The sequence below is a fragment of the Hemiscyllium ocellatum genome, chromosome 11, assembly GCF_020745735.1.
Source record: "Hemiscyllium ocellatum isolate sHemOce1 chromosome 11, sHemOce1.pat.X.cur, whole genome shotgun sequence".
In the NCBI taxonomy this organism is placed as follows: domain Eukaryota; kingdom Metazoa; phylum Chordata; class Chondrichthyes; order Orectolobiformes; family Hemiscylliidae; genus Hemiscyllium; species Hemiscyllium ocellatum.
In genome coordinates this window covers 93,105,947-93,130,582 of record NC_083411.1, presented here as the reverse complement: position 1 = coordinate 93,130,582, position 24,636 = coordinate 93,105,947, and the positions used below count along the sequence as shown (strand labels likewise).

Below are 24,636 nucleotides of genomic sequence, written 5' to 3'. Positions count from 1 at the left end.
TTGTCTTAAACGTGTGACCCTTTTATTCTGAGATTACAGCCTCCAGTCCTAGATACTACCATGAGGGAAAACAATCTTTCCACATCTACGCTGACAACTCCCCTAAGAATCTTGTATGTTTTGCTAAGTTTACATCTCATTCTTCTTAATTCTAATTCCAGGCCTAACCTCTTCCAACCAATATATTGTCCAGAAGCTCCATCTACTAGACCTATCCTCATAAGACAGCCCTTCATATCTGCTTTCAACGTAGTGAACATTCTGTATGCTTCCTCCAATGCCAATGTATCTTCCATTGGATAAGGAGCCCAAAATACTGGATTCCAGATGTGGTCTGACTAGTGCCTTGTACAGTTTTACTTTTGTACTCCATTTCTTTAAAATAAGCATACCGTTTGCCTTCCCTACTACCTGCTGAATTTGGATGTTAGCTTTTTACAATTCATGGACGAAGACTGTCAAATCCCTCTCTTCTGTAGCTTTTGCAGTCTTTCGCCATTTAAGTAATATTCAGCTCCTCTCTTCTACCTGCTGAAGTGCATAACCTTGGACGAGATGCACATTTTGGGTTATAAAAATTGAAGATGTTAGAAAGGCATTGCACCTGTGCATAGAGTTAGTGCTGACTTAGGGGAGGTAGATATCACATGAACAACATGTTCTGCACTGTCCCTCATTTTTCAAGCAACTTATGACTGAATATAATCAGAAATCGAACTGAGCTGTACTGATTTGCATGTGACTGAATCCTAGATTCCGTAATAGTGCTGATATTTCCTGGTAGATGAAGACAGCTTAAAATGTAGCAGTTGCAAAACTTGAACCTACACCTCTAGTACTGATTGCTTAATCTGTTGCTATAGTTATCCTTTTTATGGAGTCACTGATTCAGATTATTACTTTCTACATTTTTCAGGATGGCAGTGATGATGAGAGGAGGCATCAAAAACTATTGGAGGCAATTAGTTCCCTCGGCGGCAAGAGAAAGTAAGGACATCAAAGGCCTTTTCAAACCACAGTAAAAATAGAGATGACCGTTTGTGTGTGGCAAATAGTGTTTATAAATCATTGAACAAATATTAACCCTAATAAGGAGTGCAATTGTACTTGTTATTGAGAAGCTTATAGTGAAAATTTGGAATAGGATTGTTCACTGGCTATACACAACAGCTAAATTAATCTTTTGCAGTGAGCTTGCAATGCTCTAATGTTGACATTGTGAGTAAAGCAGCATTCTATGTATTTGTATAATTTTCATAATGTTCAGCATGAGAACTAATCACTTCACCATTCTATATATCTGCTGTTATTTTTTTTAAATTAGTGTACAATCAAAATTCAAAAGAAATCTATCTGAGTAGTATTTATCAAAAATATGTAAATATTTTCTTCAAATAAACAATTAGACTTTGTTTTTTATTTTCATTTCTATTTTAGGAAGAAATTGGCAGAGAGGACGGAAGCCAGCTTACAAGTGTCAGAATTCACTGTCAGTTCAGAAGGTACAGTACTCAAAAGTTTCTGCGCAAATAAGAGTTCAAATTAATATGTGTAACGATGCAGTCATGTGTTAAGAACTCATGCTTTTGTTTTTCTTTGCCTGCTGGTCTCCTTTGTCACTGTTTCAAATTCATATTTTGTTTGCACACACTGATGTAGTTGCCTAATAGCTTCTCTTGGCTGAGAGCAGAAAGCTTCAGGAAAGCACAACAATGTCTCTACTTCCTCAGGAGGCTAAGGAAATTTAGCATGTCCATAAAAGCTCTTGCCAATTTTTATAGATGCACCATAGAAAATGTTCTATCTGGATGCATCACAGTTTGGTATGGCAACTGCTCTGCCCATGACTATACAAACTATGGAGTTGTGAACACAGCCCAATCCATCATACAAGCCAACCTTCCATCCATTGACTCCATCAGTACTTCTTGCTGCCTCTGGAAGGCAGCCAACATAATCAGAGACTCCTGCACCCCTGTAATAATCTCATCAAATCTCTTCTGTTTGGCTGAGGTTACGAAAAAACGCAAGCATCAACAGATTGAAGGTCTTCCCCACTGTTAAGACATTTGCATGGACCTCTCACATTAATATTAATATTGATCTCACTCTTTGTGCCTCTTCTGTGCTGCCGTAACATTGCATTCTTCACTGTTCTATTACCCTAATTCACTTTATATGGTATGATTTGTCTGTACTGCATGCAAAACAAACGTTTCACTGTACCTAGGTACATGTGGCAATAATAAATCAAATAAAAAGTAATAGAAACCCATAGTTTTTTTTCTTGCAGTCCATTTTGTTTTGCTTACATTTCTGCTACACATGATCATTCATTTTCAGCCAGTCAAAAAGCAGCTACCAAATTATTCTACAGCATAGACTGGACTGGCCTTTGTTTATTAACCTACTCAGCTTTTCAACCTCAGAAATCCAATTGAAGTTAGAATGTACCGAATTGTAATGATAAACCTGCTTCCTTTTATAAATGTGATGAAAACATGAATGTGTCTGTATCATGATCTGATATCTATTTCCTCTTATATGCATCTGGATTTGCATCTTATGACATTTGCCATATGATATCAATAGTGGCTACCACATTAGAGACCTTAGAGTCAATGTCCTACATTTGAGGTCGGGTGAACTGACCGTGTCAATCATTCTTTGTGCTTAAGTATAACCATGCATAAAAGCAAAGCTTTACATGAACTTTTATAGTAGAACTTAATCAAAAATCCAAAACAGCTTAATACCCTCTTCAGGAGGTCTGGGATCTCTTTGAACAGGACAAGCAACTGTGTAAAATCCTTCATCAGATTGAAGATTTCTTGCTGAGACATGCAGTACTTGAACGAGGTAGTGGAATTTAGAATAGATAATTCAATGCCAAGTCATGTTCAAGAAGTAAAATAATGTGAGGAAAAGAAAGATGAGATTGAGAGAAAGATAAAGTAACGTAGATATGTTTTAAATCTCTTAACAGTAGTTAAAATCTGAAGGATTGAAACTCCAGACCTGATTTCCACATTTAACAGTGCACATCTGATCATCAGAAGTTACTGTCTAAATTGGTCTTTAATAATATAGTGAGCATTACATTTACTTCAAACCTCTGGTTATTATTTCTGAATCAATGGATTGATAACATCCCAAAATCAACTGTTCTAATCTGAAGCTAATATTTTGACCAAATCAGTTATGATTTAGGTGTTTTGTCAGTTTGTCACTGGGGAGCCAGACTAAAGAAAATTCCAGATTGGATTTCAAGTATGCCAAATTAGTTCAATTTGGATTGCAGTAAAGCCCTGCATATACAAACATGAAGCATGGCAAATAGAATTAAAGAGAATCCAAAGAGTTTTTACAAATACATTAAGGACAAAAGGGTAACGAGGGAGAGAATAGGGCCCCTCAAAGATCAGCAAGACGGCCTTTGTGTGGAGCTGCAAAGTACTCATTTAGTATCTCCCCAATTTTCTGCAACAGTATTTACTGTAGAAAAGGATATGGAAGATACAGACTGGAGGGAAATAGATGGTGACATCTTGCTGAATGTCCAGATTGCAGAGGAGGAAGTGCTGGATGTCTTGAAACAGGTAAAGGTGGATAAATCCCCAGGACCTGATCAGGTGTACTCTAGAACTCTGTGGGAAGCTAGAGAAGTGATTGCTGGACCTCTTGCTGAGATATTTGTATCATCGCTAGTTGCAGGTGAGGTGCCGGAAGACTGGAGGTTGGCTAACGTGGTGCCACTGTTTAAGAAGGGTGGTAAGGACAAGCCAGGGAACTGTAGACCAGGGAGACTGATGTCAGTGGTGGGCAAGTTGTTCGAGGGAATTCTGAGGTATTTGGAAAGGCAAGGACTGATCAGGGATAGTCAACGTGGCTTTGTGCGTGGGAAATCGTCTCTCAAACTTGATGATTAGATTACTTACAGATTAGATTAAATTACTTACAATGTGGAAACAGGCCCTTCGGCCGAACAAGTCCACACCGACCCGCCGAAGCACAACCCACCCAGACCCATTCCCTTACATTTACTCCTTCACCTAACACGACGGGCAATTTAGCCTCGCCAGTACACCCAACCTGCACGTTTTTTTTGGATTGTGAGAGAAAACCGGAGCACCCGGAGGAAACCCACGCAGACACGGGGAGATTGTGCAAGCTCCACACAGAGAGCCACATGAGGCGGGAATTGAACCCGGGTCTCTGGCACTGGTGAGGCAGTAGTACTAACCACTGTGCCACCGTGCAGCCCACGTTGATTAAGGCATTCGACAAGGTTCCCCATGCATGACTGGTGAGCAAGGTTAGATCTCATGGAATACAGGGTGAACTAGCCATTTAGATACAGAATTGATTCAAAGGTAGAAGCCAGAGGGTGGTGGTGGTGGGTTGTTTTTCATACTGGAGGCCTGTGACCAGTGGAGTTCCACAGGATCGGTGCTGTCTTGTCTACTTTTGGTCATTTACATGAATGATTTAGATGTGAGCATATGTGGTATAGTTAGTAAGTTTGCAGATGACACCAAAATTGGAGGTGTAGTGGACAGCAAAGAGGGTTACCTCAGATTACAACAGGATCTTGACTAGATGGGCCGATGGGCTGAGAAGTGGCAGATGGGGTTTAATTCTGATAAATGCGAGGTGCTGCATTTTGGAAAAGCAAATCTTAGCAGGACTTATACACTTAATGGTAAAGTCTTTGGGAGTGTTGCTGAACAAAGAGACCTTGGAGTGCAGGTTCATAGCTCCTTGAAAATGGAGTTGCAGGTAGATAGGATAGTGAAGAAGGTATTTGGTATGCGTTTGTTTATTGGTCAGAGTATTGAGTACAGGAGTTGGGAGGTCATGTTGCAACTGTACAGGACATTGGTTAGGCCACTGTTGTAATATTGCGTGCACTTCTGGTCTCCTTCCTATCGGAAAGATGTTGTGAAACTTGAAAGGGTTCAGAAAAGATTTACAAGGATGTTGCTGGGGTTGGAGGATTTGAGCTACAGGGAGAGGCTGAACAGGCTGGGGCTGTTATCCCTGTAGCATTTTGGCTGACGGGTGACTTCATAGAGGTTTACAAAATTGAAGGGCATGGATAGGATAAATAGGCAAAGTCTTTTCCCTGGGGTCAGGGAGTCCAGAACTAGAGGGCATAGGTTTAGGGTGAGAGGGGAAAGATGTGAAAGAGATCTACGGGGCAACTTTTTCACACAGAGGGTGGTACGTGTATGGAATGAGTTGCCAGAGGAAGTGATGGAGACTGGTACAATTGTAATATTTGAGGCATTTTGGATGGGTATATGAATAGGAAGAGTTTGGAGGGATATGGGCCGGGTGCTGACAGGTGGGACTAGATTGGGTTGGGATATCTGGTCGGCATGGACAGGTTTGACTGAAGGATCTGTTTCCATGATGTACGTCTTTATGACTCTATAAGTGCTGGAGACACTCAGCAAGTCTTGAAGCCTCTGTGTAGAGAAAAACAGAATTAGCATTTCGAGCCCAGTATGACTCCAATTTCAGTGTTCAATTTTTTAAAATTCCTATACGGGATGAGGATGTTGCTGGCTGGGCAGGATTTATTACCCATCCCTAATTGCCCAGAGCGCAATTAAGAGTCAACCACATTGTTGTGGGTAGGGCTGACCTGGTAAGGATGACGGTTTCCTTCCCTGAAGGACATTAGTGAACCAGATGGGTTTTTCTGGCAATCGACAGTGGATTCGTGGCCATATTAGACTCTTAACTCCAGATTTTCTTCTTATTGAATTCAAATTCCACCATCTCCTGTGGCAGGATTTGAACCCGGGTCCCCAGAACATTACCTGGGTCTCTGGATTAACCATTCGACCACTGCATCCCCTCAGGGGAAAGCTTTGTGGTTGGGTTTGTCTCTGTGGGCTTTATGATGTGGAGGAGCCGGTGTTGGTCTGTGGTTGACAAAGTTTAAAAATCACACAACACCAAGATATAGTCCAAGGTTTATTTGCAAGCACGAGCTTTCGGAGCACTGCTCTTACAGAAGGGCAACCGCTTAATGAAGGCGCAGCATTCCAAAAGCCAGTGCTTGCAACTAAACCTTTTTGGACTGTAACCTGATGTTGTGGTTTTTAATTGCGGGCTCCAGAGTTATCTCCCATGGTTCTCCACTGTTCACATCATAATGTATCCATTAAATTTGTACTGCCCTTGGGTTGAGGAAGGAAGAAAATTTGCATTTGTTTTATAGTTTAGTAGCCAGAGTTGGTTGCTGCTAAGACCTCCTATATTGCACATTTTAGAAAAGATATGCCTTTTCTTGGAGTTAGAGTATTCATTATAGCTGCTCTCATTATAATGTTGGATGGGGGATTACAGGATTCTGACCTGGCAGGAACTGCAGAGTGGTAGTATTTGTTCAAGATAGTATGTGGCTTGTATTATTTTGATGGCATAGCTGCTCTTTACTAGGCAGTATTACTTGCTGGAGTGGAATGCATTTTGACATTTGGTGTAAAAAAAGAGGAGAGATTTCAGCTGTGAATTCTACCTCCTACAGCACATAAGTAGCCTTCTGACAATTGGCAAAGCATGCTGCAAGAAAGCAGCTGGTGTGCTGCTGCAGCAAACATGAGAGGAAGAGCACACAAAATTTGTGACAGAAGAAGTCTGGGGAGAGGTTTGGTTTTATATAAACTAATGAGCAAAATTATGCACAGCAACATTTCATTCTGGCTGCCTGAATGAATGCCATGTTAGATAAGATAATTATTCACCATTTGTTGCTGAAGATTTTTAATTTATTTAATCAACACTCACACTTTCTTCCAGGTGCTAATGAGAAGATTGAGCTATCAGATCTGCTGCGAACCATTCGACCATCCCTTTCATCACTGAGTACAGTGAGAAAACAGCTCAAGACATTTGAGAAGACAAACAAAACCCTAGATTTACCTCTGAGCAAACAGCAAAGCGAAAAGGTAAATTTATTTTATGATTCATATAGCTAGGGTTGCATTTGGAATTATGAGTTTTGTGCTATGATACAGCATGGTAAGAAATAAATTGATGTTTCAAATGAATTAAAAATACGAAACTGTTCCGGATGGGAGAAATAAAGGTATCGGTGACTTCTCTTCATTTTTTTTAAGCTGAAATTGTTTGGTTTGACTCATTTTTGAAAAAGGAGATGATGAGGTCTGCAGATGCTGGAGATCAGAGTAGAATGTGTGTTGCTGGAAAAACACAGCAGATCAGGCAGTATCCGAGAAACAGAAAAATCATCGTTTCAGGCTGGTGCCCTTCATCAGGAATTCCTGTTGAAGGGCTCTGGCCCGAAACATTGATTTTCCTGCTTGGATGCTGCCTGACCTGCTGTGCTTTTCCAGCAACACACATTCAACTCGTTAGTGAAAAATAAAAATCATGTCAACATTATTCAGTGCCCTCGTGTTTCCTTAAGTCAGTGACTAGCAATGTCGCCCCAAATCTATTTTGTAATGTACGTAAGTGTGCGGGGCCGGTAATAGCTTTTGTCTGGCCATGTGAGTTCAGTTATTCAAAATGGGTCATTTTGTGCTCAGCCTGTAGGAAACTTCTGGATTGTTGCATAGCCAGACAATTTAGAACAAACGCTTCTTAGTCATGTGATATACAGGATAGTTCCATCATTTTACAGGTAAAAAATGAGGTCTGCAGATGCTGGAGACCACAGCTGAAAATGTGCCGCTGGCAGGGCTTATGCCCGAAACGTCGAATTTCCTATTCCTTGGATGCTGCCTGACCTGCTGTGCTTTAACCAGCGGCACATTTTCAGCAGCCATCATTTTACAGGTAATATGTTAGGTCTGTCCAATCGACATGGCAAAACCATTAAATGTTCTGAATGAATTGGATGTTCATCAGCATCTGAAATACATATCTTGGAATTTGTAGGTATATAATATCGAAATTCGAACACTCATTATTCTGAAAAAAATTTTCCTAATACAATATTGGTAATTATATAAATAGTATATACCCAAAAGAGTGAAATTATTTCAACTTTGTCAGTTTATCAATGTAGATTGATTGATTATTTGAACATTCTCAAACTGTTTGTTTCTGTCAAAAGATTCAACGGTCTTTGGCATATGAGAAAACATCAAAAGAGGTTACAAAGTGGAATCATACTGTGCTACAGAACCGGAAAGCGGAGCAGCTCATCTTTCCACTAAATGCAGAAGGACTTACTGTCAAACCAGTGGAAGAAATGATAGCCGGCTGGAAGGTATGGTGCAGCATGTGGTGCTTCGAGGATGATTTTTGGAAAGTGTTGCTTTGCTGTGCTCATGACATGAATTAAGGCAAAAATAAAATTTCCTAGTCAGCCTGTAATCATAGGTTGGATATAGTTGGGATTGTTAAGTAACTTTCCAAAAGCCAAGAACAGCATTGTACGATTCCTATGGATGAAGTCTTAGCATTCATACTTTTGTTGATTTGCTAATGGTGCTAAACAGTTTTTTTTAAGAAAAGCACCATTTAGTAAGCATTTGTTCAAAAATAAAATCATTATAAACTGGGAGCAGGAGTAGACCATTCAACACTTCAAGCCTACAGCAATATTCAGTTTGGCCATGGATAATTCTCGATTTCAATATCATATTCTCACTTTCTTCCCAAAGCCCTAATTGTCTTTAAGATCTAAAGATGTATGTATTTCTTTTTTGGAATAGATTCAGGGAGGTGCATTCAAGCTGGGAATTCAGCAGGCAGGAAATCATTGATACAAAGCAATATCCAATTTCTCTCAGTTGTTTTGTGCACATTCTTTCTCTGAAATATATGCATCATAACTGAGTAAAAATATGTGACTCAATTGATGGCAAGTTTTGAGAAGATTTGTAGCTCAGGTTGAGGTTCTGGATGTAGGTTTGCTCGTTGAGCTGCAAGGTTCATTTTCGGATGTTTCGCCACCATACTATGTAACGTTTTCAGTGAGCCTCCAGATAAAGCACTGCTGGTGTTTCCTGCTTTCTATTTATATGTTTGGGTTTCCTTTGGTTAGTGATGCCATTTCCTGTGGTGACATCATTTCCCGTTCATTTTCTCAGGGGGTGGTAAATGGGGTCCAAGTCAATGTGTTTTTGTTGATATAGTTCTGGTTGGAATGCCATGCCTCTAGGAATTCTTATGTATGTGTCTGTTTGGCTTGTCCTAGAATGGATGTGTTGTCCCAGTCGAAGTGATGTCATCCTTATCTGGATGTAAGGATACTAGTGAGAAGGGGTCATATTGTTTTATGGCTAGTTGATGTTCATGTATCCTGGTGGCTAGTTTTCTGCCTGTTTGTCCAATGTAGTGTTTGTTATAATTCCTCCACAGTATTCTGTAAAGGACATTTGTTTTGCTTGTCTGCATAGATTCTTTCAAGTTCATTAGCTGCTGTTTTAGTATGTTGATGGGTTTGTGGGTTACCATGATGCCAAGGCGTCTGAGTAGTCTGGCTGTCATTTCCGAAATGTGTTTGATGTAGGGGAGAGTGGCTAGGGTGTCTGGACGTGTTTTGTCTGCTTGTTTGGGGTTTTTGCTGAGAAATCGGTGGACTATGTTAATTGGGTACTCATTCTTTTTGAATATACTGTGGAGGTGATTTTCCTCTGGTCTTCGTAATTCCTCTGTGCTGCAGTGTGTTGTGGCTCGTTAAAATAATGTGCTGATGCAGCTTCGTTTGTGGATGTTGGGATGATTGTTTCTATAGTTCAATATTTGGTCCGTATGTGGTGTTTTCCTATAGGCGCCAGTTTGAAGTTCCCCATTGGCTGTTTGCTCTACTGTGACATCTAGGAATGGCAGCTTTTTGTTGTTTTCCTCCTGTTTAGTGAATTTTATGCCAGTAAGGGTATTATTGATGATCTTGAAGGTTTCCTTTAATTTGTTTTGTTTAGTGATTACAAAGGTGTCATCCACATAGCAGACCCAGAGTTTGGGTTGGATGGTTGGCAGAGCTGTTTGTTTGAGTCTCTGCATTACTGTCTCTGCTAAGAATTCTGATATTGGAGATCCCATGGGTGTTCCGTTGGTTTGTCTGTAGGTTTAGTTGTTGAAGGTGAAGTGAGTGGTAAGGCATAGGTCCACTAGCTTGGCAGTACTGTCAGCCTTGCTGATGAAGTTGGTGGTTTTTGATGGATGTGTCTTTGGGTTTTCTAATAGTGTAGTCAGTGATTCCTTGACCAGGTTGATGTTGATTAATGTGAACAGGGCTGTTACATCAAAGGAGACCACTGTTTCATCCTCTTCTATCTTGGTGTCTTTGCTCTTCAGGAATTCTTGGGTAGGGTGGATGGAGTGGTGTGAGTCTTCTACTAAGTGTTTTAGTCTTTGGTGTAGCTCCTTGGCCAATCTGTAAGTTGGTGTTTTCAGGTAGTGAGATTATGGGTCTATATAAATAGAAAGCAGGAAAAACCAGCAGTGCTTCATCCGGAGGATCACTGAAGATGTTACCTTCTATGGTGACAAAACATCTGAAAATGAACTTTCCAGCTCAACAAGCAAATCTACATCCAGACTCACTTAATGTCTGTCCAGTTCAGGCAACTGAGCCAAATATCAAAAGACTCTAACTTCAGTAATTAATAGTGACTTTTATTAATCTCTCCAGAGCCAGTGCATAGAATCTTTTTAGATTAGATTAGATTACTTACAGTGTGGAAACAGGCCTTTCGGCCCAGCAAGTCCACACCGACCCGCCGAAGTGCAACCCACCCAGACCCATTCCCTTACATTTACCCATTCACCTAACACTATGGGCAATTTAGCAATTCACCTAACCTGCACATTTTTGGACTGTGGGAGGAAACCGGAGCACCCGGTGGAAACCCACGCAGACACTGGGAGAACGTATGTGGAGTTTGCACAGAGTCGCCTGAGGCGGGAACTGAACCCGGCTCTCTGGCACTGTGAGGCAGCAGTGCTAACCACTGTGCCACTGTGCCGCCCACCAATCTTACAGCTGATTTCAATAGTTTAAAATCTGATTGAAGATTTGTAGCTCGGGTATCCGTTGTTGTGGTTCTGCTCGCCGAGCTGGAAGTTTTTGCTGCAAACGTTTCGTTCCCTGGCTAGGGAACATCATCAGTGCTGTTGGAGCCTCGTGTGAAGCGCTGCTTTGATATTTCTTCCGGTATTTATATTGGTTTGTTCTTGCCGCTTCCGGGTGTCAGTTTCAGCTGCAGTGATTTGTATGTGGGGTCCAGGTCGATGTGTCTGTTGATGGATGTTCTTGCCGTTTCCGGGTGTCAGTTTCAGCTGTAGTGGTTTGTATATGGTGTCCAGGTCAATGTGTCTGTTGATGGAGTTTGGGGATGAATGCCATGCTTCTAGGAATTCTCTGGCTGTTCTCTGTCTGGCTTGTCCTATGATGGTGGTGTTTTCCCAGTCAAATTCATGTTGCTGGTTGTCTGAGTGTATGGCTACTAGAGATAGCTGGTCGTGTCGTTTTGTGGCTAGCTGATGTTAATGGATGCGGATTGTTAGCTGTCTTCCTGTTTGTCCTATATAGTGATTTCAATAGCTCAGGGCAAGGAATGGTTGTTTTTCTGTCATCCCATGGTTGACGTCTAATTGGTTAATTAGAAATTAATTTCCATGGCCTTGTATCACTCCTTGTTGCAAACTGTGTAAATACTGAGTAAGGACAGAATTGGTCTTTGTGATGCTTTCTGTGGTGAAAAAGCTGGCTGATATTCACTTTTTAAACTTGCGTATTTATAATGGTCATATGAGGGATTTTATGTTAAAAAAAAGTCCAAAATAAGCCATGAATTTGTTTCCAGTGAAATTTTACTACTCCAATTCTTGCCCACATTCCAATTTTGCTTGAGAAAGAATAATCAGTTATTCAATTTTTTTTCTAATGGTTTGTGTTTCAGAACAGTCTGTAGCAACAGTTAGACTTTTTAACAATTGTCCTGGATTGTAATTTTTTTTTCTTTTTATTTTATTATCTACACGTTTTAATGTCCATATTGCATCTGCAGAAACAAATTGTTACCACCCTTATCATTATTCTTCAAAATTACAGACTTGAAAATAAGATTATTCAGCCTTTGAGCCTGCTTCATGATTCAGAAGTCGGTTGTTGATCTGTTTGTATTACGGTCCCATCTAACCCCGCATCACCCTTGATTTCCTCGCCTAACAAGAATCTATCCACCTCTACCTTAAAAATATTTGTTGACCCTGTTTCCGCTGCCTTCTGAGGCAAAATTGCACATCCTTCTGAGAAAAGCAAAATTCTCATCACTGCCGTGAAAAGCAACTCTTGATTTTAAAACCAGGTTCTCCTAGTTCCACATTCCCCAGCAAGCCAATCTTCGATGCATGCTAATATGTAATCTCCTACATAGAGTTTTTATTTTCACCAGTGATCTTTGATGAGGCAACTTATCAAATTCGTTTTGGAAATCCAAGTACTGTACTCCTGTACGCCCTCTTTTATCCAAAACACATGCTGCTACTTCAAAGAATACTAATAGTCTTGTCAGTTCACAACTGTAACATTTAAACTTTAGTGAATTTGCAATGCCCTTGAATTCCATTTGTCTATTTTCATGCATGGTCTTGTGCACAAAAGCATTGCTTAAAATCTTACCATCACAACCTAATACCTCTACATAGTCTATTGTATTGTTTTACTTAATTTCCACACATTTACTAATCTGCTTGTTCATCTCTGCTGTTCTGTATTGCTTAAAACCATTGTCACAATTTGCCATAATGCCATTGGATGTCATTAGCAAATTGGAATCCCTAGTTATTTCCATGGAGTATCTTTCAATTCCTATGCCTCAAGTGCTCATGTCTCAAATTAATAAGACAAATCTCAACAATGATTATGTCTTTCCAATCTGAGAGCATTGCCTTGATTTAAATTTTGTTTTCTTTAATCTAGCCTTCTTACCATATATGCGACCAAATTTCCCTTCAATTTCATGGGTGAGGTGTAATATGTGCTCATTGTCTGTTTCTACAAGATAATTTGTCCTTAATTTATTTATTCAAGGCACGTACACCCTTGGAACAGGAGATTTTCGACTTACTTCACAAGAACAAGCAGCCAGTGTCTGTTCCAGCATTGACAGCTGCAGAACAAGCTTCTGTCCGAGCTATGAGTCTAGAAGAGGTACACTTCATATCTAAGCATGTATACGTGTTGCAAAGAAGTTTTATCACTTGCCTACATTGTGCTTAAAACTGGGCTATATTAAACCCTTATCCCTTAGTCTCCAAAGTCTAGCTTGACACAAGGAAAGATGGATTGTTGGAGACCAGTAGTCCTAGATCATTTGCTGCATGAGGTCATCAGGGTGATGTCTGAGGATGAACCACTTTCAGATCATTCACCATAGATCATTCCTATATCTTGAGGTCAGAAAAGGAGATATTTGCTGATTATACAATGTTCAATTACAGTGGTGGTGACTCAGATCATGAAGCTTCCTGTATCCTTTTGCAACAAGAGTTGGACAACTTCCAGGCTTGGACTGAAAAGTGGCATGTAACATTCATGCCACACAAATGCTGAACAATAACCATGTCAAATAAGAGAAAATCTAACCGTCTCCCCATAACAGTGGCATGTCAAGGCATTACCATTGCTGATTATGAACTGGACCAACTAGTATCAATACAATGACTTCCAAGAACAAATCAGAGGCTGGGAATTTTGCAATAAGTAACTATCCTCCTGACTCCTGAAAGCCTGTCCACTGTGAACAAGGCACAAGTCAGGACAGTGAAGGAATGTTCTCTCTTGTCTAACTGAGTGCACCCATAGTTCGTAAAATAGCCTGCTATCCATCACAAACAGTCAGTTTTCCCCCCTACTGATGCATAGTGGCAGCATCGTATACAGTCTTCAAGATGTACTAACACAACTTGTCATGATTCCTTAAAACAGCACCTTCTGGGCTCCTATGACCTAAAAGGACAAGAGCAGCAGATGCATGGGAAAGCTGTCCCATGTAAGTTCCACTCTAAACCACGCTTGGAACTTGGAACTATGCTGCCATTTCTTTGCTGCTGAGTCAAAATCCGGGAACTACCTAGCAGCACTGTGGTTGGATCTTACCCTGACACCAGGTCTGCAGTGGTTCAAGAATGCACCTCATTATCCCTTCCTGAGGGCATTTAAGGAAGTCATCAACATCTCCATTCTTGTGGAGAATAAGAACATGTTTTCTGTTTCATTTAAGGCAAAGGAACGTCGAGCTGAACTGCAGAAAGCAAGGGTCCTTCAGTCATACTATGAAGCTAAAGCAAAAAGATCAAGGAAAATCAAGAGCAAAAAGTAAGACTTTCAGTTTCAAAATTAGCTTTACAATTGAGAGAAGCTAATGCTCAGCTGATGAAATTGTGGGCTGAATCTTGCTGGAGAAAGATAATTGCTCACTTATTTCTCTACACGCTTCAACTTCAGCCACTTTTACATTATGACTTCATGGAAGTGAGAGCTAATGATGTACAAGAGGACATAATATAAATCAGGGAAAGAAAAGGCATGTAAGAAATGCACTATCAATATAACCATGAGGGGACTTCAGTTCACAGGTGGACTAGGAAATTTTGGTAGTGTTTCGCAGCAAAAGAAAATTGTTTGATTGCTTGAGAGATGGGTTTTGTTTTTGGAGCTGCTCATGATCAAGCCCAATAGGGATCAGGCACTTCTGAACTTTGAGTATTGAGGCAAACTTGATTGTGGAGCTTAAGGTGAATCAAACTCTCGGGGGCAACAACTGGACTATGATAGAATTTGCCCTGAAGTTTGAGGGGGAGAAGCTGGAATCAAATGTAATGGTATGACAGTTGAGTAAAACTAATTAGAAATGAGGGAGGAGCTGCCAAGAATGGATTGGAAAGGGAACCTGGCAGGGAAGACAGTGGAGCAGCAATGGCAGGATTTTCTGGGGATAATTCAGGAGGCACAACAAAAAATGATCCCAAGATAGAATAAGCATACATAGGGGAGAAGAAAGAAACCATGGCTGACCAGGGAAGTCGGGGATAGCATAAAAACAAAAGAGGATGCAGACAATGTGGTGAACATTAATGAGTAGCCAGAGGATTGGGAAATCTTTAAAATGCATGAGAAGAGAAATTTAAAGCAATAAGGGGGAGAAGATGAAATATGAGGTTAAGTTAGCTAAATAATGTGAAATAAGATTGCAAGAGTTTCTTTAAATATATAAAAAGTAAGCAAGAGGCAAGAGTGGACATTAGACCACTGGAAAATGCACTGGAACAGTGGCAATGGGAACAAATAAATAGTGGGAAATTTCGCATCAGCTATCATAGTGGAAGATGCCAGCAACATATTAGAATTTCAGGCGAGACGGGGGCCGAGGTGAGAGTAGTGGCCAAACGAAGGACAATTTTCTAACAAAACTGAAAAGTATGAAGTTAGATAAATCACTTGAACCAAATGGACTGTACCCAGAATTCAAAAGGAGATAGCTGAGAAAATTGTAGAGACATTGGTACTGATCTTTGAGGAATCCCTGGAGTCCGGGAAGGTCCTCAAGGATTGGAAAATGGCTAATGTAACACCCCTGTATAAGGAGGGAGAGAGGCAAAAGACAGGAAATTATAGGCCAGTTAGCCTGACCTTGATCATTGGCAAGATTATTATGGATGAGATTGTGGAATTCTTGGAGGTGCATGGTAAAATAGGCTGGGGCAGCTTCATCATGGGGATGTCATGCTGAACAAATCTTTGAGGAGGTAAGAAGCAAGTTAGACAAAGGAGAGCCAGTGGACATAATCTATTTGGGTTTCTAGAAGGCTTTTGACAAGGTGCAGCATGAGAGGCAGATAGTAAGACAACTTCCACCCTGCCCTTGAATTCATGTGGTCTATCTCGGTCACCTGCCTCCCCTTTCTTGACCCCTTCATTTCTATCTCTGGCATTAGTCTACAAGCAGACATTTACTATAAACCCACAGACTCCCATAACTACCTGGACTACACTACCTTTCACCCAGTATCCTGCAAGAACTCCATCCCGCTTTCCCAATACCTCCGTCTCTACCTCATCTGTTTGGATGAGGAGACTTTGCACTCCCAAGCTTCTCGGATGTCCACTTAGTTTGAACAACGTGTTATCCTTTAAAAAAACTAGTTGTCACGATTTAATTGTAATTATTTGAAATAATGTTTCAACCCTTTACCCCTATTATGACCTTTTCAGACACTCGTACCTCAGTAAGGGTTACCCACCGTCTTGTTGAGCTGGAACAGCTGTTTCCTTCTCAGCAAGGTTTTGCGCATACACTGCTGTTTTCTTTAGTCAAGGTCTCTTCCTGAGACCTTTAAACAAATTGCTGATTCTCCTTACTCTCTGCTTAAGGTGTGTTCTTTAACTCATGTCTTCAACTGCCTTTTGTCGATTTTTTTTATTTCTCTAACACCTCATCAGTCTTCTGTTTCTGGAGCTTTTCTCTGACTGATTTCTAAACTGCTCATAACTTCTGTTCAGCGCAGATTGCTTGTAGCCTGTGTTAACTGCACCTGTCTATCAGGGATGTCTTCTGTCTGAATGAACCTGCATACTCCTGACTACTACTGGATTGTTCTGATTTTCTCTTTTACTGGACTCCAGTTACTAAGCAGCAGCGGTTTGTTTCTCTCTTCTGTCCTTTTCCTTATTGCACTGAACTGTTCACCTCGATTTAAAGGTCAAATTAAAGTGCATGTAAACCAAGCATGCCTTCAAGCATCTTGTAACTACTCAGAACAAATCAAAAATGAAACGAGAAAACTAATTTGCTTTACAACAAAATAAAAATACAATTTCAAATTATAAATTGTTCTTACATTTTAGAACCCAAGCTTTTAATCAATAAAGTATTGTGAAGCTGCTTCATAGGACTGGAGAGATTGATGTTAGTCTTGCACTATTATTGTGCCTTAGAAATGATACATGTGCTGTCAATTACCAGAAATAACTTTCTGTGATGAGTTTGATAATTGAAATACAAATAAAGGCAAGCTGTTAAAAGCAAAAAGAGGCTGAGGGCAAGCTGCTGCTTCTGCACAGATATCTTTGGAATGATGTGACTTGACCAGTAGGTTCTGTGATTTGTAGCAGCTCACATGGTATTTCTTAGTCTCATGACATCTTTTCCTATCACTCAAGCATTGACATGGTTCAGAACAAAGCACCCTACTCCATCAGCATTCCACCATCTTAAGCATTCACTCCCTCCATCCCAGTGTTCCACTTATAAGATGCATTGGAGCAATTTGGTAAACTTTCTTAGAATCTTCCAAGTGCATAACCAGTATCCTTTAGAAGAACAAGTTCAGACCATTTAATGAAAACTACTAATTAACAATCTTATTGTAAAAGAATTTTTTTGTGATAAATGAACGTAATATGATGAAATATTTCATTATGTTTGAAAGTGAGGTAGTTCATTCTGAAACAAGAGTGTTAATTGGAAAATATAAAAGATGAGGTGCAAATGGCAGAGGTAGGCTGGGAAAATCAGTTGAGGCAATCTTTAGGCAATGAATAATTTTTAAAAATCTGTGCATGATTTACAGCGACTTTGCCACAGTTGACTGATCTTTTCTAACAGAGGAGTTCATGATTGCACAAGGTTAGAAGAAATCTAGGAGAAAGTGAGGACTGCAGCTGCTGGACATCAGAGCTGAAAATGTGTTGCTGGAAAGGCGCAGCCGGTCAGGCAGCATCCAAGGAGCAGGCGAATCAACATTTTGGGCATGAGCCTGAAGAAGGGCTCATGCCCAAAACATCGATTCTCCTGTTCCTTGGATGCTGCCTGACCTGCTGCGCCTTTCCAGCAACGCATTTTCAGCTAAGGTTAGAAGAAGGGCTTATGAAGTTTCCAGAACTGGCATTAATTCTGAAGATTGAGTTTTACAGAATACAACAAAGGAGAACCAAGAATCTGAGGAAAGGGAGAATAGAACATGAATATTTTCCACAAGAAAGCAAAAATGAACTAGCTGCATTAAAAGGAGATGTTTGGCTATAACGAATGTGAATTTTCACTAAGGAAGGTACCAGAAAACCACTGACAAACAAAGATCCAAGTGGCACAGGAGAATGTGGGGTTAAGTGAAATTAGAATTAAGAAAATTCTACTGGATAAATTAATAGGGCTAAATGTTAATAAATATCCAGGAGCACCTTCATCCCAGAGCATTGAAGGAAGTGGCGACAGACATGATCAATGCATTGGTGATTATCTTCAGAAATTCTATAGATTCTGGAATGAATGGATGATTTTATACACATATACATCTTGAAGCTACAGTGAGAGGTGTTTTGTCGCGACAGTCTGGCTCCATTTTGAGCTATAAAAAGAAATTTTAAATATTATTTAACCAGCAATTCACCTTCTGTTCAAATTGGATCTCACTCTGGCTGCAGGGCTTCTGCAAGGGCTCTGGAAGGTGTTCCAGTCCTCAAGGACTGCAGATTGGAAAATAATAAATGTCACCCCACTATTTAAGAAGGGAGCGAGTGAGAAAGCTATGAACCATAGATCACTGTTCGCCTTACATCAGCAGTAGGGAAGATGCTAGAATCTATTAATGAATAGCTAGCTGATTGAACTTAGTCACCATGGATTTGTGAATGGAAAATTGTACTTGATGAACTTTCTTGCAGTCTTTTGAAGATGTTACTGACAAAAATCAGTAAAGGAGAACTTTTGGACATAAGGGTTTATGTACTGGCATGGATTAGTGACTAGCTAACAGAAGATTAAGTAGAAATAAATAGTTCGTTCCCTTGTTGACAACTGTGACTAGTGGTGTACTACAAGGATTGGTACATGGGCTGTACCTGTTTAGAGTATAAGTCAATGATTCGGAAGTGGGGACCAAATGTCATGTTTTCCAAGTTTGTGGATGGTACCAAATAATGTGTTGCGAAGAATATGTAAAACATCTTCAGCTTCAGGAAAATTTGGTTAAATTTAGTGAATGAGCAAAAATATGGAATATATAATGTGGAAAAATGTGAGGCTATCCGATGCAGTACACAAAACAGGTATGTAAAGTATTTCTAAAATAGTAAGGAGTTAGATATGCAAAAGGGTCTAGTTATCCTTGTTGGTGAATCACTGAAAGCTAATGTGCGGATGCTTCAAGCCATTGGGATGATTACTGGAATGTTAGCCTTTATTACAAGAGAATTTGATCAATGTGTAGTGAAAGAGTAATAAGAGCTTGGTTTGGTTTTGGTCTGGACTTTGATTTTGGTCTCCTTACCTCAGGAAAGATGTATTCCCATTGAGGGAATACAACAAAGTTTCATCAGACTTTTTTATTTGGCTGTGGGGCTGTCCCGTGAAGAGAGAGTGTGCAAAATTGGAGTTTTGACAAATGACATTTGATCTCGGCCTAACGTACAAAGTAGTTAATGAAATAGTCAGAGTTGATGCAGGTCAAATACATTCCATTTCAAACTGGGGTGCAAGTTAAAAATAAGGGGATTGGTCCTTACGTATGAGATGAGAAATTTATTTGCGTGGAGATTTATGAGCCTTTAGAATTCAGAACCATATACATGTCTTTGAGTCTGTTTAAGAGATTGATAGATTTCTGATTATCATCAACCTGTATGCCATTGGTTAAAAGGGGTTAGTGTTTGATCAGACATGATCCTATTGAATAGCAGAGTGATCTGGGCATGCTAAATGTCTGTCCTATTTTTGTTGTTATTGCCCAACCCCTCTCTCTTCTCCCCTCCACACACACACACACACACACACACACACACAGCTACTCCCCACTTTCTGAGGCAAAGTGTTTCAAGGTTGCACAGTCCTCTCCAAGTTTTTTCTCTTCATCGCTGTCCTAAAAAGTGACCTCTAATTTTAAAGTGATGCCCCCTATTTCTGGACTCTCCTTTCTATGTCCACCATGCCAGAGCCACTCAGAATCTTGTACAACTCAAGGAAGCCACTTCTCATTCTTCTAAACTCAAGTGGAAACAAGCCCAATTTGTCCAACATATCTTCATAAAGCAATCCACACATTTTGGTAAACCTTTCTGTCTCCAATGTGTTTACATACATCCTTTAAATAAGGAGACCAATGCTGCACGCAATATTCAAAATGTGGTCTTACCAATGCACATAGCTGAAACAGAACATCCTTCCGTTTGTGTTCATAATTTATTCTAATAAAGGATGGCATTACATTAGCATGCTTGATTATGTGCTATACCTGCATGCTAACATTTTCAGATCATGGAGTAAAACACTTAAGATTCTGCTGCACCTTGTAATTCTGCAGTTGTTCTCTGTTTAAGTAACACTGCTGTTTATTCTTCCAATCACAGTGAACAATCCATCACATTTTTCTACATTGTACTCAGTCTGCCAAGTTTGTTTTGCTCACTCACTCGACCTAGATGGAAGTCTGCAACTTTTCAGTCTTTTTCACAACATACTTTGCTACCTATCTTTCTGACATCTGCAGGTTTGGTAACCATGCCTTTGCTCCCCTTATGTATGTCATTGATGTAAATTGTGAAATATTGCGGGCTCAGCATGGATCCCCAAGTGACTCCACTCGTTACATCATATGTTAGTGGCATGGAAAAGTTGAGTTTTAAAGAAATATTTAAAACCACAGAAGTATGAATAAGCATAAGAAGATCAATGCACAATACAGTACTTTGTCAAAATGAATCTGTGTTGTAATGCTTTGAATACTTGACTTCCTGGAAATAGTTCCTTATATTTTTCAATATTCCCCATATAGATTCCACAAAGTGATGAAGAAAATTAAGCAGAAGGAGATTTTGAAGCAGTTCGAAGAATTAAAGAAAACTAAGCCTGAGGAAGCTCTTGAAGAACTGAATAAAATGGAGCAAAGACGAATGGAGGTGGGGGAAAAATAAGTCCTTTTAATTACAACAACTACTGAATCATAGTAGATTTCATATGCATTTCTGCCAGTTAATTTAGTCCATCCAAAAACAAAAGAGCGGTGCCATTGTTAACTTTTAAAGCTTGAATGAAAGCTAGACATTCCTTAATTGGCACATGGCGGAGGAGCAATTTGGTGAAATGTAGATAAACTCTACTAAATGCCCTTAGTATTTGCCAAGATTGTTCGCTGCAGTTGATTTGTTTTTGTTCTAGAATTTTAACAATTTTTTTTTAATCAGTCATTTTAATTTATAGAATCCATTTCTGTCTCTTGTTGAAGTGGTAAACTGTTTTCTACATCAGAAATGGTGATTATGCAACTCAATTACTCCATTTTCTGTAAATTACATGATGCCTTGAAGTTGTGAACACGTGTATGTAAGTGCAAGCCTTTTTCACAATAGAGTTGCTATATGAAAGAAATGTTCCTTCCTCCTCCTCCTTCCCTCCGGCCACAGACAGAATCAATCACTCCAACATCTCCAAATCACTCTGTTATCCACTTTGGTGGGCTATTCTTGCTTAGTCACACTCATAACACTCAAACCCAAGGCCATCTTCAACAATGATGTTTCTTCCCATCCCCACCACATCTGTTGTGAATTTCTCAAATGATCTACATTTGACCCATCCATCCACTTCCTCCTCTAAGTGCTATCCCTTGGTGAATTATTTGATAGCATTAGGGTCATCATTCATTTGCATGTCACATGTAAGCATACATCTATATTGATTAGCTGCAGGGGCAGATCATTTGATCTCTCAAGCCTTCTGTACCATTTGATAAGATTATGGCTGATCTGCTTGTGGCCTGAACTTAACCTTCCTGTCTGCCCCCTTGATCTTTTGACACCCTTGTAGATCAAGAGTCTCTTTTACTCAGCCTTAAAAATATTCAGTGATCCTTCCATTTAAATGGTCTTCAGCACTGTCTGGGAAAGAGAATTCCAAAGACCAATGACCAGTGAGAAAACAACATTTCTCCTTATTCTTGAGAAACGCCTAATTATTTAGAGTCATTTGGTAAAATATGGAAACAAACCCTTTGGTTCAACTCATCCACGCTGGCCAGATATTCCAACCCAATCTAGTCCCCCTGCCAGCACCCAGCCCATATCACTCCAAACCCTTCCTATTCATATACCCATACAAATGCCTCTTAAATGTTACAATTGTACCAGCCTCCACAACATCTTCTGGCAGCTCATTCCATATGCGCACCACCCTCTGTGAAAAAGTTGCCCCTTAGGTCTCTTTTATATCTTTCCCCTCTCACCCTAAACCTATGGTGAGCACTTCGGGGACAGTGACCACAACTCGGTGACTTTTACTTTAGTAATGGAGAGGGATAATCGTGTGCCGCAGGGCAAGAGTTATAGCTGGGGGCAGGGAAATTATGATGCAGTGAGGCATGACTTAGGATGTGTGGATTGGAAAAACAGGCTTCAAGAGAAGAACACTAATGAGATGTGGGGATTGTTCAAGGAGCAGCTACTGCGTGTCCTCGATAGGTATGTACCAGTCAGGCATGGTGTAAAGGGCCTTGTGAGGCAGCCGTGGTTTAGTAAGGAATTGGAGTCCCTTGTGAAAGGGAAGAAGGTGGCATATGTAAAGATGAGGCGTGAAGGTTCAGTAGGGGCGATTGAGAGTTATAAGGTAGCCAGGAAGGAGCTAAAGAGGGAGCTAAGAGAAGCGAGAAGGGGACATGAAAAGTCTTTAGCTGGTAGGATTAGGGAAAACCCAAAGGCTTTCTATAGGTATGTCAAGAATAAAAGGATGACTAGGGTAGGTATCGGTCCAGTCAAGGATAGTAGTGGGAAGTTGTGTGTGGAGGCGGAGGAGATTGGAGAGACATTAAATCAGTACTTTTCATCAGTATTCACTCAGGAACAGGACACTGTTGCTGATGTGAATATGGAATCACAAATAATTAGAATGGATGCCCTGGAAATATGCAGGGAAGAGGTTTTGGGAATATTGGAAAGGATGAATATAGATAAGTCTCCTGGGCCTGATGGCATTTACCCCAGGATCCTATGGGAAGCTAGGGAGGAGATAGCAGAGCCATTGGCCTGGATTTTTATGTCGTCATTGTCAACGGGAATAGTACCAGAGGACTGGAGGATAGCGAATGTGGTCCCATTGTTCAAGAAAGGGAGTAGGGATAGCCCTAGTAACTATAGGCCAGTGAGTCTGACTTCAGTGGTGGGCAAAGTCTTCGAGAGAATGGTAAGGGATAAGATTTATGAACATCTGGGTAGGAATAACGTGATCAGGGATAGCCAGCATGGTTTTGTGAAGGGCAGGTCGTGCCTCACAAACCTTATTGAGTTCTTTGAGAAGGTGACTAAGGAAGTGGACGAGGGTAAAGCAGTAGATGTTGTGTATATGGATTTTAGTAAGGCGTTCGACAAGGTTCCCCATGGTAGGCTAATGCTAAAACTACAGAGGTATGGCATTGAGGATACATTAGAGGTTTGGATTAGGAATTGGCTGGCTGGAAGGAGACAGAGGGTAGTAGTTGATGGATTATGTTCATCTTGGAGCGCAGTTACTAGCGGTGTACCACAAGGATCTGTTTTGGGACCATTGCTTTTTGTTATCTTTATAAATGATCTAGAGGAAGGACTTGAAAGCTGGGTAAGCAAGTTTGCGGATGACACAAAAGTCGGTGGAGTTGTGGATAGTGAGGAAGGAAGTGGTAGGTTACAGCGGGATATAGATAAGTTGCAGAGCTGGGCGGAAATGTGGCAAATGGAATTCAATGTAGCTAAGTGCGAAGTCGTTCACTTTGGTAGGAATAACAAGATGATGGATTACTGGGCTAATGGTAGGCTACTTGGTAGTGTGGATGAGCAGAGGGATCTTGGTGTCCATGTACACAGATCTCTGAAAGTTGCCACCCAGGTAAATAGTGCTGTGAGGAAGGCATATGGTGTACTGGGCTTTATTGGTAGAGGAATTGAGTTCCGGAGTCCTGAGGTCATGTTGCAGTTGTATAAGACTCTGGTGAGGCCTCATCTGGAGTATTGTGTGCAGTTTTGGACGCCATACTATAGGAAGGATGTGGAAGCTTTAGAACGAGTGCAGAGGAGGTTTACCAGGATGTTGCCTGGAATGGTAGGAAAATCTTATGAGGAAAGGCTGAGGCACTTGGGGCTGTTCTCATTGGAGAAGAGAAGGTTTAGGGGAGATCTGATAGAAGTGTATAAGATGATTAGGGGTTTAGATAGGGTAGATACTAAGAACCTTTTACCGCTAATGGAGTCAGGTGTTACTAGGGGACATAGCTTTAAATTAAGGGGTGGTAGGTATAGGACAGATGTTAGGGGTAGATTCTTCACACAGCGGGTTGTGAGTTCATGGAATGCCCTGCCCGTATCAGTGGTGAACTCTCCTTCTTTATGGTCATTTAAGCGGGCATTGGATAGGCATTTGGAAGTTATTGGGCTAGTATAGGTTAGGTAGGATTCGGTCGGCGCAACATCGAGGGCCGAAGGGCCTGTACTGCGCTGTATCCTTCTATGTTCTATGTTCTATGCCCTTAGTTCTGGACTCCCCGACCCCAAGGAAAAGACTTTGCCGATTTATCCTATTTATCCATGCCCCTCATAATTTTGTAAACCTCTATAAGGTCATCCCTCAGCCTCTGAAGCTCCAGGGAAAACAGGCCCAGCTTGTTCAGACTCTCCCTATAGCT

The 24,636-nt window shown here is 40.6% G+C and overlaps 1 protein-coding gene across 1 annotated transcript in view; it reads left to right on the top strand.

The window, feature by feature from the left end:
* si:dkey-251i10.3 (uncharacterized protein LOC553498 homolog) overlaps window positions 1–24,636 on the top strand; it is a 56,146-nt gene that overhangs the window by 6,692 nt on the left and 24,818 nt on the right. Inside the window, exons 3-9 of the mRNA XM_060832262.1 lie at window positions 917–987; window positions 1,438–1,502; window positions 6,814–6,962; window positions 8,096–8,251; window positions 13,028–13,147; window positions 14,220–14,314; window positions 20,767–20,890. Of these exons, the coding sequence (XP_060688245.1) occupies window positions 917–987; window positions 1,438–1,502; window positions 6,814–6,962; window positions 8,096–8,251; window positions 13,028–13,147; window positions 14,220–14,314; window positions 20,767–20,890 (780 nt within the window). The remainder of the gene's footprint in view (window positions 1–916; window positions 988–1,437; window positions 1,503–6,813; window positions 6,963–8,095; window positions 8,252–13,027; window positions 13,148–14,219; window positions 14,315–20,766; window positions 20,891–24,636) is intronic.